At 40.3% G+C, this 16402-nt stretch overlaps 1 protein-coding gene across 1 annotated transcript in view; it reads left to right on the forward strand.

Moving 5' to 3' along the window:
* Nucleotides 1-16402, forward strand: part of hydin (HYDIN axonemal central pair apparatus protein) — an 80343-nt gene that overhangs the window by 13840 nt on the left and 50101 nt on the right. The window contains exons 7-21 of the mRNA XM_073472813.1: nt 1069-1270; nt 1561-1744; nt 2688-2787; nt 3912-4030; nt 4762-4985; nt 5134-5201; nt 5421-5662; nt 7247-7347; nt 8469-8604; nt 9731-9895; nt 10069-10221; nt 12776-13014; nt 13129-13399; nt 13503-13646; nt 14843-14986. Coding sequence (XP_073328914.1) covers nt 1069-1270; nt 1561-1744; nt 2688-2787; nt 3912-4030; nt 4762-4985; nt 5134-5201; nt 5421-5662; nt 7247-7347; nt 8469-8604; nt 9731-9895; nt 10069-10221; nt 12776-13014; nt 13129-13399; nt 13503-13646; nt 14843-14986 — 2492 coding nt within the window. The remainder of the gene's footprint in view (nt 1-1068; nt 1271-1560; nt 1745-2687; nt 2788-3911; nt 4031-4761; nt 4986-5133; nt 5202-5420; nt 5663-7246; nt 7348-8468; nt 8605-9730; nt 9896-10068; nt 10222-12775; nt 13015-13128; nt 13400-13502; nt 13647-14842; nt 14987-16402) is intronic.

A 16402-nucleotide genomic window follows, 5' to 3' on the forward strand; every position in this document is an offset into this window, starting at 1 on the left:
TTTCTTTCTACGCATTGAACTACAATCAGCAAATGATCAAGATAAATTATGAAATGTTTATCATTCGCTCTCTCAAATGGAAACCCTAGACCTGGACCAAAATACCAGCAACAGCATTATATCATCCAATCATCATACCATAACAGTGAAGTTGCAAGAAAGAAGAATAGCAAGCCTTGTTTCCATTGTTTGGTTGGTTAGCTGTAACTTACTTTCCTTGAACAGTTTGAATTAAATAAATAATTGAACTCACTTAAATTGTATTCAGATAGTCATAACTACAATAAAATGCTTGCAATGAAGCAACAACTCAGCAATAGTATTTTAATCTGTTTAGTTACATGATTGTTTAAACAAACTCCTCATAACTCATAACTCAACTTTCCAAAATGAAATGTGGAAGATCGAGTTGTTACACTTGATCCTTGTCTGTAACAGTCAGATTTAACCAAAACATTTAAAGCTATAGTTCTGCGCGACCATATCCCAGCCTTTCTCAGTTGGAAAAGCATCATGCTTCAGGAGCCAGTTTTAGGAGAACTGTTAGAAAGGAGTGGACGCAGACAGTTCCTCCCTGACGATTGATGGTATTTTCCATTGTATAAACAATAGCTTAGCAGTTTTCTGCGTACACCAAATAATATTGTGTAATACTGAATGGGCCTGGTGCTGGTGGCTTATGATTTATATACCCCCTGTGGACAACACGTGAGTAACTGCGCATCGCCTTCAAAATGCACACCACTTCCTTTAGCATGACAGAATGAGATACCACTGTCATACATCCAAAAGCAGCTGTTGAGGACAAAGAGTCAACTGGTAAGCCCTTGAGCCAACCCATTATAGACTGAAAGACAAATATTATTTATATTTCTTTTATTTCTACTGTTAGGAGAGTACAGTATCTGTGTGAAACAAGCAAGCACAACATGCATTTTTAGTTAGTCTACAAAGATCCCAAACCGGCGGAAACACCCCAAAGCTTCTTTAATATCAAAAGAAAATTAAGGAAGGAAATTGAAAAATGGAAGGAGGCTTATTAGACTACTTTGTGTGTCTTCTGCCCAGGTGAAGATGTGTACATCAACTTGTTTGGGGCTTGTGTTGAAGTGAACGTCCATCTTAAGCAAGCCTCTGTCCTTTTGAAGAATACTTATATTTCCCTGGCCACCGTACACACAGTATCCCTCACCAACACCAGTGATATCCCTCTTCAGTACTGTTGGACGACGTGGCGTAGCCTGCAGGAGGAGGCACTGAGCTTATTGAGGTATGTATGCACACAAATAATTTAACACAGACAATACAGGAATGTGGTTTTGATGAGATTTTTTTAGAAGTGTGGGCTGTATAAGCTCCCCCTCTTCCTCTTGTTGTGTACACATGTAGCAAGTAAAATTACCTGCCGTGTTTTTTTTTCTTTACCACATCATGTGTTGCCAGAAATAGCTCAGGTGTCCATCATTTTCTCTTCGTCTGCAACTCTTTGTTCTTCTCTCTGCTTCTTTTGTCTCAAACTCCTTTTTCTCTTTGACTGCCTCCCCACCTCCCTTTCTCTAGGGAGAGCACAGTACTCCAGCAGAAAGAGGAGGAGAAGGAACGGTTGCTTTTTCAGTGTGAGTCCGACCCAACAGCAATCCATCGCCTCCCGCAGCTTTCCAAAGCCCTGCAGGAACGCAGAAGCTATGCTGTGCAGGACCACCAACTAACCCTCTCAAACAGCTGCATTACTGTGGAACCAGCGGTGGGTTTCTGTGTTTCTGCATTGTATCCTCTCCCTCTTGCCCAATATCTTTCGACCATCTAATTGCTGGTCCACACCCTACCCATGGATTTTCGGACTAGTTTCTCTCCTTGTTAAGACTGTGCTGCAGACATAATATCTCCACATGATTGATCTGAATCATTTTATACTTTTGTCAATGCCAAGAGAGAAAACATTCCTATATGCAGACTTATTTGCGCTGGCAGGCATTCAGTAGCTTATCTGAAGGCACTTGAGCATTTGGAATGTTTTGAACAGGGTTCTTAGGTTGAAGGCCTTGTTGCTATAAGGACAGAAATGAGTGTCTCTGTATGGATTACCCCCCAAATTAATTAGATCTCTGTGATTAGATTCGTCACAAAGAGTTTAGATTCAGCTATGTGGATATCATGGAAATCCAGCCTGACTTCTCATTGACAGGAGGCCCGCTGCGTGGGCCCTTTTTGCCCAGGGACCTTCAGGTAGCCTGACCTGTTCTGACACCGCCTTCCATTTTTTCTGCCAGTGTCTCCTCCGCTCAACTCAGCCAGGTTCCCTGGCCAGAGGAGAGGAGGGGAGAGAGAAAGTACGGGCGAGACAGAGCAATCAGTCTTTAGTCCAGTCAGAACACAAACTTTGAGAGAGCATTTAACACACATACCTATGTCCACCCACCCATAAACTCACAAACACAAAAACACACACAGTCACACACAGGTATTGGTAGGTGTCAGGGTATGTGTAGAGTTGAGATGTATATAAGAACCAATCAACTTCCACATTGTTTTCTAAAATGAAATTAATGCAATGTATGTCCATTGTTGTACATGAACATATTCTTAATGGTCCTTAAACTGATGTATTTTTTCTGTGTGAGAAAACATGCATTAACAGTGTTTGTGCTTGTCTGTTTTAAAATAACTATTTGTTGTCCTTGTCTCAGGAGGGTGAAATATGGCCAAACCTCACAGTACATTTCACCATTGTTTTCAAGCCTGAGGAGGCCAAGCTATACCAACAAACCATATATTGTGATGTCACAGGTCAGTGCCTAACTAGAAAATACAACACTCATTTTCGTTTCAAATACAACTCTGATTCCCAAAAAGTTGGCTATGCTAGAAATAGAAATATATATATATATATATATATATATATATATATATATATATATATATATATATATATATATATATATATATATATACATATTTTCTTTTAAACTAAAACCCTCAGATAACCAGAGGATAACTCTTTTCTTTTGTTTGTTCTTCAACACTTTGGAATTGATTGTTTTAACAACTTCAAGCAGACACTCCACTCCTGCTGTAAATCAATAGCTTTGTCTTTCTCATAAAAGAATCTCCTCTCCTCAGTGGGTTGGTGCAGACAGAGGTTAGACGGACAAGTCTGGTGAGAAAAACGTGTCTGTTTGTTTATTGTCAGAGGACAACTCCTCTCAACTACGTCTCTTTTATGTTCCCCTTCTCCTTCAGTGCACAATATCCACAATCAAACTTTGTTGAAGCACCACCAACTGAAGAACCCCTAAATCTTCTGAAATGCTTTAACCACTGTATGATTTAATGCTACTTTTACAATGCTGTCATGAGGCCCCAATATATTCATTACATCCCAGTGGTAGTTAAAGGTTGTTGGTAAATTTGCAAGTGGCCATTGTATGCCTCTTCTGAGCCGGAGGCCAGATTTACATTAATTTCCATGTTTTCTGAGGCAGGTGACAACCTGACCAGCCACGGTCAGGTCAGGCTGGAGATGACTGTCCCGTGATCCCTCACTTTGCAAAACACCTCAGAAGCTTACTAAGCAAAAGTGAAGGATAGACCACTTGTGCCCTTTGATAAGTTCACATAGAGAGAAGTAGAAAAAAGGTTGCAGCAATTCAAATGTTAAACAAGTATTTAGACATTTTGTATCTGGTCTAACTTTTGACCTTGATTTAGCACTTTAAACACACCATTTTAGATATGTTCAGTTCCGCTTGAGACAAGTTTTCCCTTTAAACACTAAATGGTCACTTTCTATACAGTTCTAATGTTACATCTTCTAACGTCTTCCTTAAATTTTCCCTGACCCTACAGTACGAATTTTATTTTGGTTTTTTCTGTCTAACTTTTTAAGATTCTTTCCCTGTGTCTGCGCTCAGGCTGTGAATCTCGGTTACCTCTCACAATAAAGGGTGAAGGCATGGGACCTAAACTTCAGCTCAACTATAACCTGATGAACATGAAAAATGTATTCGTTGGTGACAAAGACTATTATGAGGTAAGAAAGTTGGTCAAAGTGGACAGCCCCTTGAGGAAATTATCAGTTGGGAGATGCTAGTGATGTGGTGGGCTTGATGTGTACAGTTTATTTAGAAAAATGTGGATGAGAATGTAGGAAACAGCTGGTGTGTGGCATACTCTCCCTACCTTTTACGGGAAGTCTTTTCATCTAGTTTAGGCTTAAAAGAAAGCTGAAAAGCGTCTAATTATAGAAATGATAAAACACAGAGAAAAACAAGCCATGTTGACTATACAGTGGTTGAATGCCTATAAAGTATATTGCAGTGCAATAGCTCTAAGCTCACTGCAATAAATATGCCTTTTGTGAACTTACAATTCAGAGCCACCATAGATTTCTAGTATGATTCTTTGTTCTTTGGGTTTATATTGTAAGGTGTTCGTGTTATTCTGTCCTTTGTTGAACATATCCATATTTTATACCCCACCCAGTCAACCAAGATGTGTAACAGCAAGAATTACCATATTTAATACAATTTCTACAAAACTGAAGTATGTATTATACAGTTTTGCAAATATTTGAGCATAACAATAATATATACATGTATACATTTATATAAGTATCACTTAATTCAATTAAGCTGAATCCAAGTGAAAAATATCACAAAACATAAGTGCAGCACATGCATATTTCTTGATGATTGGTGGTTGGGCTTGTACAAGAAAAACCTGGTTTGAGTATTGAATCAGTGGATCCTTCTTTGTGTCCAGGTGCAGCTGTCCAACAGAGGACTGATTGATGCCCCGTTCAAGCTGTCATGTCCCGACACCACTTTCGGCCGCTGTTTCTCTCCAAGTCCTGAGGAAGGTGTTGTTCCCTCTGGGGCCTGCCAGATTGTGGAAGTCACCTTCCACAGTCGCATATTGGGAACTTTCTCTGAGGACTTGCTGCTGTCTGTCACAGGACAGCCTGAACCACTTACCTTGACTTTCAGGTGAAGTTAGCAAGTGTAGTAACTTGAAAAATTCAGCTTCTGGTGGCAGTAATCCTAATCAAAATATCACTTTCCACTTCTCTCACAGTACTTTTAAAAAATCTTTTAACTTCCTGTTATTGGCTCATGTCTTTGTCTTCATTTTCAGGGGTTGTGTCATTGGTCCCACATTGCACTTGAATGTTTCAGAGATCAATTTTGGAGATGTAGGCTTTGGTAAGTTACTAATTAACTAAGTTATTTAATCTGGTCTTGTGTATTTTTAAGTTACTACATAAAATATTTTATACTCGAGAGAATCACAATTTTCATAAAACAATTTTCTTCTGCTCCAGCTCCTCTTTATGTTCTCATTAGTTACATATTTGTCATCCTAACTTTTTCTCTTCTTCTCATCTTGGCCCTCTTTTTTTCTGTCTCTAACTCTCTTTGCAGGTTTCCCAAGAACAGCGACTTGTTCCATCGCTAACACCTCCTTCGTGCCCATGACCTTTGCCCTGCGTGTCCTGGGTGACGGCTTGGGGTCTCCCAGTGTGACTTGGGACAAACAGTTGTCCGACATGTCCAGGAACAGTTGGCAAGTTAGTGCTGCTAGAGACCTTCGTGCACGGCCTGTGGAGTTCACCATGAGCCCTGCTGCAGGCACTGTGCCTTCCCTGTCAGATGCCACCATTAAGGTACAGTAAATTGACAAATTGCGGAAAACCCATATAAATGAAGTTTGCTTAAACCTAGCAGTGCAATACAAGTCATTGTTCAGATGTACTGTATATCAAAGCTCTACTAGGCAGTGTGTTATATAAAGCTACAAAAGCCAATCAGCATTACATCCCCCCAAATAAGTTATCACACATTTTCTGGAGCGAAACATTTAGCAGGCCATAATACCATTTATTTGAAAAATCTATTATTTAGCCATTAGATTAAAGGTGTAACCTTTACTCTCCAGGAAGAGTGGGCTAGGCAGCTCATTGCCCGGCATAGGTGATTTCATCAGGAATGAAGAGAACATTAAAGAAACTGTTTAGAAAATGCTGCATGTTAGATGAAAACTTTAATGCCACCCAGGCCAGCAGTAGCTTTAGTAATGTGCGTCTTGCCCACCCAGTCAAAAGTTAAGAAAAAAGTGTTCAGCCAATGGAAAAGTAGCACAGTATACCACTACCATTTCTAACTCATAAATGGATGGGCAGCCTACAGTCTGTCCCCTCTTCTTGTCGTGATCAGGCACAAACACACACACTCTGCAGCAGTTTGTATAGTGTCTGTCAGAGCATGCCGAAGGGGATGGCTTTGATTGCACACACAAAAAGATCATGTTGAAAAACAGTAATGTCAGAGGGAGGGGATGCCACTTTGAGCAGTTCCCCACCAATCAGTGATTACAATTGTTTCACACACCAACAGATACCAAACCTTTTATAAGATATATTTATGAGGACTTTTCTCGAAAGTTTACCCAAAGACAACCGTCTAGTATTGTAAATATTGGCAAAGTCTTGTTTCATTAGGTTTTAATTTTATTTGAGAACAGAGCTCATCCAATGAAAAGAAATGCCAAATGGGGTTGAAGGTATTTTTAAAAAATTGTATTTTAGGGTAAGTCAATTTGCTTTCAAAGTTGTTTTCTTTGCCACTTTTGAGTCTGAGTTTGAATAAGACTACCTTCTATTTTTGTAAAAAATTGGCTAATGTGAGAAGTCTCCCTTGAGAAGGTTTTAATTTTGTTTGAGAACTAAGCTCCGATGATAAATCTGCCCTCCGTTGACTCAAATCATAAGGTATCAGCAAACTTAGAAAGGCCGCTTCACCACCAACCATTTCCCTGCTTGAAATTGTTCTATTAATTAGAATAAAATACTACCTTATTAAAGCCCATGTTGAAATTAATCATCTTTATTTAACCCATCCAAACACCCCATACCCAAACACACACCCATAAACTGGAAAGGCCTAAGGGCATCATGGCAGGATCTATAACCACCCTCTGGTTGCCAGCTCTCATTTTGTCAGATTGTTGTGCCTTTTGGCCAGGGACCCGACCTGGGAACCGAACTGGGAGCCTTTGGGCCACTATCTTTTGCCAACCCTTCATACAAAATAACATCTAGTTGTAAAGAGGACTTTCTTCAACCTAAAAGGATGAAAGACCATTAAAAAATACAGAGTGGTCCTCTCAACCCTGTGACTGTACTGATTCAAGATTCAGGTCATTCCAAACTTTTGAATGGTCTATGTGTGTGTATTATACGTATGTGCAGGTGACGCTGTGTGCCAACACAGTCAAGACATACCGACTGGAGCTGGTGGTGGATGTTGAGGGTGTCGGGGAGGAGATAATGAGTGTGCCGATCAACGCCAGGTCAGACACATTTACAGATGTGAACATAAACACACTCTGTAACATGCAAACACATTCTACGTTCTGGCGAAGTTATTTTTGTGGCGTTGTTTTGTTGCAAGTTTAAGCATAATTCTTCTAGTTAAGTTTGTCTTTGCCCATAAAGTCTATAAATAGATTATCGGGTGAGATGTCCTGTATTTTGTTATGCTTCTGGGCCGCGGCTGGAGTACTTATGTTTCCTGTTGTGACCTCACATCCATCCCATCCTTGTAAATGCAATATCTCAGGAATGCCTGGAGGGAATTCCTTCAAATTTGAGACAAAACGTTTTGCTGATATTGAGTGTCACATGTGTGTCATTGCACCATATGACAAAACTCTCCATCAGTCCTCTGTTCTCCCTTATAAAAGTGAAGCCAGCATGGATCTCACTGGAAATTATTCAATAGTGATACCGTTGATTACACTTTTTCTGTTTTTTTAAATGCCTTTGGAGTCTTCACTTCATAGGCTATATTATATGAGTCAGGACAGACATGGATGTAAACTGCAAATTGACTGGTGCACAGAGGCGTACAACCACAAGGCGGTAATTCTAGTTTCTCTTGTGTCATAATAACTTTGTTTGATCTTTTCCATTTTGAGAAGATACTCTATGAAAACTAAAGGAATGAATAAAAATGAATTACCTTCCCTCTGTCCTCGTAAGACGGAATATCATCTCTTGTTCTTTTTGTGACACAGTTGTGTTAGAACTGAGTCATAAGATGTCATAAAACGGCAGAGATTCATCTTGCTCCTATCAGCCTTTTTTTTATTCTGGCAGTAACATCTACTTTGCTTCTGGCTGTCTTTGAGAATGTGCTCCACTGAACTTCCAAACAGGTGTCGACAAATCAATGGCGTATGCATTAAATATTCAGAACCTCATTTGCATTATAATACATTTGAATGTCACCTGCACCATCACTCAGAATGGGGCAACGATATCTGACTTCCTCCCAGCAATCACCGTCTTTGGAAATTTATGAATCAGTTCTAATTAACAGACTGCAGGTTTGGCATGATGCAAAGCAATTACTGTTGTGATTCATTAAGAGCCTCAGATCTTCTCTCCCTCTGTTTCTCTTTGTTAATAGGTGTGTTGTTCCTGATATTGTGGTGGAGACTCCAGTGTTGGACTTTCAAAGGTGTTTCCTTGATCACCCCTATGAACAGCAACTGCGGCTGATCAATGCCAGCGATGTGCCTGCTTGCTACGGCGTGCTTGGCCAGGTTAATTAGATCCCTGCAGTAAATGATTTATTTTTGTGTGTATACTGCATGTGGCAGGGATCTTGTAGAACAGCGAGATAAACAAGCTCAGAACCTGTCAAGGCCATTGTATGCATATTCAAGACAATGGCCCATTTCCAGCTCGATACAGGAAAATTTATGTGCTAGAGACTCAGAATCAGAATCAGAAATACTTTATTGAGTCCCAAGGGGAAACTGGCACTTTACAGTTGCTCCTTGGAGAAGAAATAGCACACTATAGAGCGATTGAATAAATATAAATACAGAAGACAATAGAAAATGAGAGTAAGTACAAATAGATATAAAATGTACAAGTAGTAAAACATAGAATAACTGTAAAAACGTATAATGACGAATACATTACCTTGTACCTTGAAAAATTACCTTCTAAAGAGGTAGAGGTAAGCTACATGTCTTAAACAATAACACCTTAAAGGAGTAGCCCAGCATTTTAGCAAAAAAAGCTTAGCTTAGTTTCGTATAATGACTATAATGGGGAAATGGCTTACCTGGCTGTGTTCAAAGGTAACAATTGTTTATTCTACTAAAGACACAGCAACCTTCGATGATATGGACTTGATTTGACTCAAAGTCGATTTGCTGAAGCCGTATTCTTAGCTCTTGCTGAGCTTGCATGAAATGAGGACTGTGAATTTTTTGATGACCCTCATCATTGAAAACTCATTAGGAAGGGATATTTCAATGGCTAATACGAACAGGGGGAATCAATGTGAAATGCAGAATTAATGTATACATATTAAGACTCAAAATAATCAGGTCCTGTCTTAACAGCTGCACAATACTGCAAAGAACTGGTACAAATGCCAAATATTGAAGTCACTGGGAAGTCAAAATATATTCATTCCGAGAAAAGTTGTGAATCTATATTCACAATAGTTTCTGGGTCTATATGCCTGCATAATCAGGTCCTGTCTTAACAGCTGCACAATACTGCAAAGAACTGGTACAAATGCCAAATATTGAAGTCACTGGGAAGTCAAAATATATTCATTCCGAGAAAAGTTGTGAATCTATATTCACAATAGTTTCTGGGTCTATATGCCTGCATTAAAAAACTAATTTCCATCTGTGTCACTTTTTTCAGGACTATGAGGAAAGTCCGATATTACATTGTGGCAGTTCCACACCCAGAGGGGTGATTTTTCCTCACAGTTCCGAGGAGGTTCCCTTGTTTCTGTGGGCTAAGGCTGTTGGAAGGCTGCATCACACTCTACGCATTGCTGTGTTTGGCAGCCACCAGCCACCCTTGGTCAGTCTGTGTGTGTGTGTTTCTGTGTGAATATCTGTGCTGTTGCATAATACTGTGTGCACGTGGGTGTGATTGTTAGATGTGTTTGTCTTGAGTACAAGTATAACATAGTGTTTTTCTCTTACTTAGTCAGTGTGTGTTTTCTAATCTGCCCCTGTTCTGTTTTGTTCAAGGAGGTGGTCTTATCATGTATTGGGCAGGGACCAGTTGTCCACATCGAGAGCCCGCAGCTGGACTTTGGCAGAATCCCGGTTCTGACAGACTGCACTAAAACCCTGCACCTGTCAAACCAGTCACCTATTCCGGCCCATTTTACTGCTGACATGGTACAGACACACAGCAACCAGGCATGCACATACTAGAAATACATGAACACATAAAACACTTAAATCGAGATGACCAAGATAACTTTACCTGTGCTGAGATCTAGTGGTAGGATGTTAAGGTCTATGAGGATACAGTAATCAAATAGTTATAGTACTGGGTTTAATGGATGTGATATACAGCTGTCCAGACATTGACCCATTCAGTGACTAGATTTCTTGTGCAAACCTTCTGTCTCTCTTCCCATGCTCCTCTGAACAATTACTCTTCAGTCTAATTTGATATGTAACTAATGAGTTAATAGGTTCAATGCTTTGTTTGATCTTGAAGTAATTAGTTGCCAGGTCAGTTTGAGGTCTACCCCAGGAGAATAAGGGATTTTTCCTCAGAGTGTGCTCCCTTTGTGAACCAGTCAGATGGTAACGTTTTGTCAACTGACATCAGTGAGTGCTCATTCAGTGATGCTCACCTTGGACCGCCTTGTTGTTTCTGGTGTGTCATTAAGGCTCTCAAGATTGAGATTAAGATTGTTCCATTCCATATTTTATCATGCTTACTCAGTGTAAATGAAACCTTCTCTTGCTGTGCCTCACCTTATCAGTGTTGCCTGATATCCACTGGGCACAGACTTGCCACTGGAACTATGCCTCTGTACTCCTCAGCTGGCATAAACACAACCATGCATGCACACAAATTCAAACGCACACACAGGAAACCCTTCTGTAACCGCAGTTGTGTGACCCTGTCCTCTCCTCTGAGGCAGAGTTGAGGGAAGGAGTTTCCCTACACTCTCAAGCATCAATCGATGCAGATTCTCCTAGAATTTCATTACATCTCGCTCAATAGGCTTGCAGAGAGCCACACAAATAGACCTGATGACTGAAGATTGCGAGGATATTGTGGAAGGTGTAGACACTTGTCATCAAAGTGAGAAATAAACCACGAGTCCATCATTAATCCAACCTAGACTTTTATAAATGACTTTGCACAGTAGCAAAGATGTCACGGACCCTTTAGCTAACTGATTTTTCTGTAGTCTATTTTTTCCGTGGTCAGAATATGAACAAAGATACAGATCTAGAAATACAAACAGTTTAATAGCACAGATATACATGTTGTGGACAAAAATACAAATTGCGCTTTCTGTTAAAAAGGGATTAGTTAGAAAATCATGAGCCACATAAGATTCTCTTAACTTTGTATTGATTTTGTCGAGCTGTATAATGTTTGACCGGACAATAATCTTGCCGCGGACACTTCAGCACCAACGCAGGATTTACGCAGGCTGATGTACTGTTGATAGCTTTATAGCATAAAGGACAGATTTTGACTTTAAGCTCATCTGACTTGTGCTGCATTCAGAGCAATCAATGCTAATCAAGATGTGGGATGCAGCAGGTTTGATGTGATTATTGAGATTCCAGTCGTCTTGCTCCTCTCTCTGGGGACTCAACCCCTTGCTCTTTCTCCTCTTCTGACTCCACCCACCCCTTTACCCTGATCACCCTTGTATCGACCCACACCAAGTTCGCTTTAAATGGCTTCCTCCCCCCGATCATACAGACGATGAGAAAGTGATCTATGACTCCTAAAGTCACTCGCTGGTCAAGTGTTGCCTGCTGTGTGAGGCATTTTTCCTCAAATGCTTCTGTTCCTGGAAGTGGCTTTGAAGATCAAACAAAATATTTATATTTGATTCGGCCAATATTATTTTAGTTTAGTCTCTGTCAATGAGGCAACACAAATGTCAGTTGTAGTATTTGAGCAAAGACAATCTTCTTCAATGATCAACAATCTACTGTGTTGTCCTATGGGCACCGAAAGCGCCCAAGCTTTAATGCATCTGTAAGAAGCTCATTCTCAAAATCCCAATTAAAAGTTTATGTTCCAGCCATTCGTCAACAGAGATGCTGTATAGGACATTGATTGTGATCCTGACCACTGCTTGGTCAGATATATATACACAGTACAGTGAGCACAGTAAAAGGCTTTGCTGAGGGACTGGAGATGAACATTAGATTTACATCTGTTTTCTCATTACATTGGACCTTATTCAAATAAATCGAGCAGAGCAGGGAAATAGAATGAATATTGAGTTTGTCTTGCAGCAGTGCTTTTTTATGCTCACATCAAGGAGGTGTAATGTACACTTTTAAGACTTTCGTGTATTTCAAAGCACATTTTAACACACAGGTATCCATATGATACTCTACCCATTATCGGAATCATAGCAGTGAGCTACAGGCCAGCTTATAATTCTAGGATCTCATGTTGCACCAAAACGTTGATGTGATTATGCAGCTATATGATATACATGTCCATGTTTCTCCAGGTCCATCCATAGCATAAGCCTCAATGGTGTGTGCAGCTCAGGAGAGCAAAGTGCTCCCACAAGGGACCTACTTTCATGCATCATGTTTCAGCCATGTAACTAGCTGCTGTAACTGTTATTATGCCACTCTGCAGATGTAAAGGCATGCATCCTGTCGTAGAAAACACTTCAGCTCATAAGTTTCAGACTGTAAAGGAACTCTGAATGTGTTTCTGTTTCCTCAGAGCCGTAGAAAGTCCTGTTGGCGTCTTGAGCCCAGTGAAGGGGAAGTGCCACCAGAGAGCAAGCTGGAGCTCAGGGTAGTGGCGCACCTGAAGGACACACTTCACTTTGAGGACAAGCTGAAAGTGTCCATCCAGCACAGCCAAACACACACTGTTGCTCTGTCTGCCACAGGCACTGGAACTACAATTGTCAGTGACAAGCCGTTGGGTCCTAGCCTTGACCTAGGCACATGTTTCAGGTAAGAGATCACACTTATAAATGAGATTTGGACATAATAATAATGATACAGTTATGTAGAAATGAAAATGTAGTATTAACAGTATGCCTCACACCCTCCCTGTCTTGATATAAGCCATGAGTCATACCAGTACCACTTCAAGCTCACCAACCATGGCCAGCGAAGACAACGGTTGTACTGGCTGACTGATGACTCCCTGCCCTCCACAAAAACTCGCAAGGCAGTAAACTTTTCTGGCCGAACCGTCCTGCCCCCTATCTCCACTCCCAGGAAGAAGGACATTCCAGGACGTGGATCTTTGTTCAGCGCCAGCCCTCCTCGTGTTGAGCTTTTCCCAGGCTGCTCTGTTGACATGGTGCTGACGGGATCTTCAGACTCCCCCAGGGTGAGACAGTTTGCTCGAGACCCAAAAGTGAACAGAATAAAGCTCTGAATTTTTATGAGCATGCGGTAGTACATGTACACTTCAAATGTTCTTGTCTTCCCAGGTTGTACAGGAGCGTCTGATATGCCGTGCCATTGTGGGGGACCAGAGCAGTCTTGAGCAGATTATGTCTGTAGATGTTACCTGTCGCTTTATGGCTACTATGCTCAACATTTCCCCCAAGCAGCTGAACTTCTTCATAAAGAAGGTTAGACAAAATATCATGAGCGGTACTCTCTTCAGGGTATTTCTATTTAAAACTATATAGTTGCGGATGACGAGACAGGAATATAAGTGATTTAAAGTTTAAATATACATAATATGGCAAGAATTTTAGTTTAAAACATTCAAAATATGAACTAAGATAATCAGTCTTAACAGAATGTGAAGAAAAGACAATTTTGACGTTCTGTAAACGACGTCTATGTACTGTGTTGAAGAGTTGTCGGTGAGATCTCTACTGAAGTTAGCACGCCAACCAGCTAGCCCCAGCCCGTCCTGTCTTGTAATACAGCTTTGTACTGCAAGCGGCGATAGTCTGGTGGTGTAAGAGCGAGGAGTTTTTCTTACTTTACACAAGCTTTCTTAGCTTAGTCGACTAAATAAACATAATTAACCCACATAATTCCAAAAAAGGAAATATCTGTAGACCCATTTTAAACAAAAAATACAACCGTACATCTGAATTCAAGTTTTTCTTTTTTCTTTTTTTTTTTTTTACCAAACTAAGACAAGCTTTATTGCCTCCACTCTTCCAATCACTTTTGGTTTGGTGGAAATAAATTCTTAGCCCACTGAGTTAGATGTGAAAATATTCCAGCTCTGGTGATGATCTATCCCCCCCACCCCGCTGTCTTATTCATCCCCGGAGTCAGAGTCCTTGTCAGAGCAGCTGTAAATCACCTGTGTGCTGTATTCCTTGTCTTCAAATTGGCTTTCTTCAGTCTCTGAGGTTGTTACTGGGCAGCTGCTGAACTCAGTTGAGCTGAGCCCTGTTGCCTGTGGTGTCAACACCAGCACTCCCAAAGTGATCTGAGGTCACAGTCCAGGCAGACTCCAATCAGTTATTAGGGCCACTAGCTGCATGGCTAATTGAGCTGACTAGCTATTGGTGACCAGCAGCTACAGCCAAAGATAGCTACAGGAAAGAGTAAAGTGAGCAGCAGTTGGTGGTTACTCTGATGATATGCTGCCCTCTATTTGCTTGGAGCGACCTTGCAGCATATCTTATACATGACCCCTTTAATGGATTCCTTTATGGAATTTAGGAACTCTGTAAAGTTGACCAAATGCTCTTTAATTTCCTCAGATATTAGCATGTAGAAAAAGAAGCCATTCATTTAAGATTCATGTTCCTGAAACATGTCTTTATATTGTTGAATTCATTGTGTTGATGTCTTACAGGTCCCAGGAGAGAGTCTAATGCCCTCGTATGAGAAGCTGATCTTGACGAATGTGTCATCTCTATCTCTGTCCTTGGAGCTCTCTCTTGTAGAGCCGTTCTCTTTGTGTGAGACCCCAGGAGCCCAAAGCTCAGCTACCACAAAGGTAACACCACCATGAACTAACACTTAACTTAACCTAAAATTAAAGTGTTTCAATATGTGTAATATCTGGATCACAGATTGTGACTTTACCCTCAAAACAGACAAAGAGAGCTGCTAAAGTGTTCAATTATTGATGCCTGTTGTAGCTCGTCCAATCTTAAGAAACTAGGAACTACAGCTGTAACATAAAAGTTGGGGAGTAAAAGGTATATTTTCCTCTGAAACATAGATAAACACACGTATAAAGTTAAAATTAAAGTAACAATTTTTTTAAAATCGTAACTAATTGCTTGAGTAAATGTTCTCAGGTACTATCCTTCTTTTTTGAATAATGCTAAAAAGATTGTGTTCACGCATTAAATGATGCTATTTGGAAAGTGAGAGTATGACTTAACTTTAACTTTTAACTTTGCCATTTCCTTTTAAAAATTAGCCTCTCTTCTCTGTCTCTCAGTCCATTTTCTACCTGATTCAAATTTCCTTGCTGTTAGAGGTTGGGGCCAGCGCCTTGCTCAAAGGCATTGGTGGAAATATTTTATGCAAACACAAGGAGAACATCCTACAATTTAATATATATAATATATAATATATTTAACTCTTGATTCACATTTTACCATCAATGTTGTTTATTGCAAAGTTGTAACTTCTTTTGCATCGATAAGTGAACCAAGTGCTGGTTCTGGACTGGTGCTAGTGCTGGTGCTGGTAAAAAAGTTGCTTCTGCATGCAAACTTTTTTTTAGAACCGGTTCACTTTTCCATGGGCATGAGAGCCACTCTTACATTATTTGGTCACTGTATAGGTCTCCAGTTTCCCAGCATTCTAGGAACAAATATGGCGGACTACATTGACTCTTTATAAGCGTTGCTCCTGGCTTTGCATGCCTACATTGGCATCCAAACATGACTGGTCCTCAGACCACCGTTGCTTTAAAAAATGAAAATAGTGAAAATCTTTTGTTAATTTTCCTATGGATAAGTCAGAACAGCCTACACTAGCTCTGCTTGTTAAAAATGGCATAATTTAGTTGATCCTTGGTCACAATAACCCCGCCCCCAGCCCCTAACATAAGTAGTTCTTTGTTGTAGGACAGCAAAGTGTTCCAGAGTAGGCGCTGGATACGAACCAGCACCTGAACCACCTTGGTTGAAAAGGGGTATGAGTGACTTTCACTGCAATGTAGGATTTATTTTAGCCCTGTGATGGGTGCAGTGTGATAAATGCTAACAAGTGAATTGAGTGATAAAAGAAAATGGATTTCATCATTTTAAGTGTGAACAGATATAAATATATGATATAAATGCTGATGACTGATCGCTGTCCGTCTTGTCTACTGTAGATGTGCGTGGACACGTTCCAAATGAAACACATTTGCTTGTTTTTTAACTTAACATTTCAGCGACCATGGCTCAGTACC

This window comes from Pagrus major, chromosome 8, assembly GCF_040436345.1.
Source record: "Pagrus major chromosome 8, Pma_NU_1.0".
In the NCBI taxonomy this organism is placed as follows: Eukaryota; Metazoa; Chordata; class Actinopteri; order Spariformes; family Sparidae; genus Pagrus; species Pagrus major.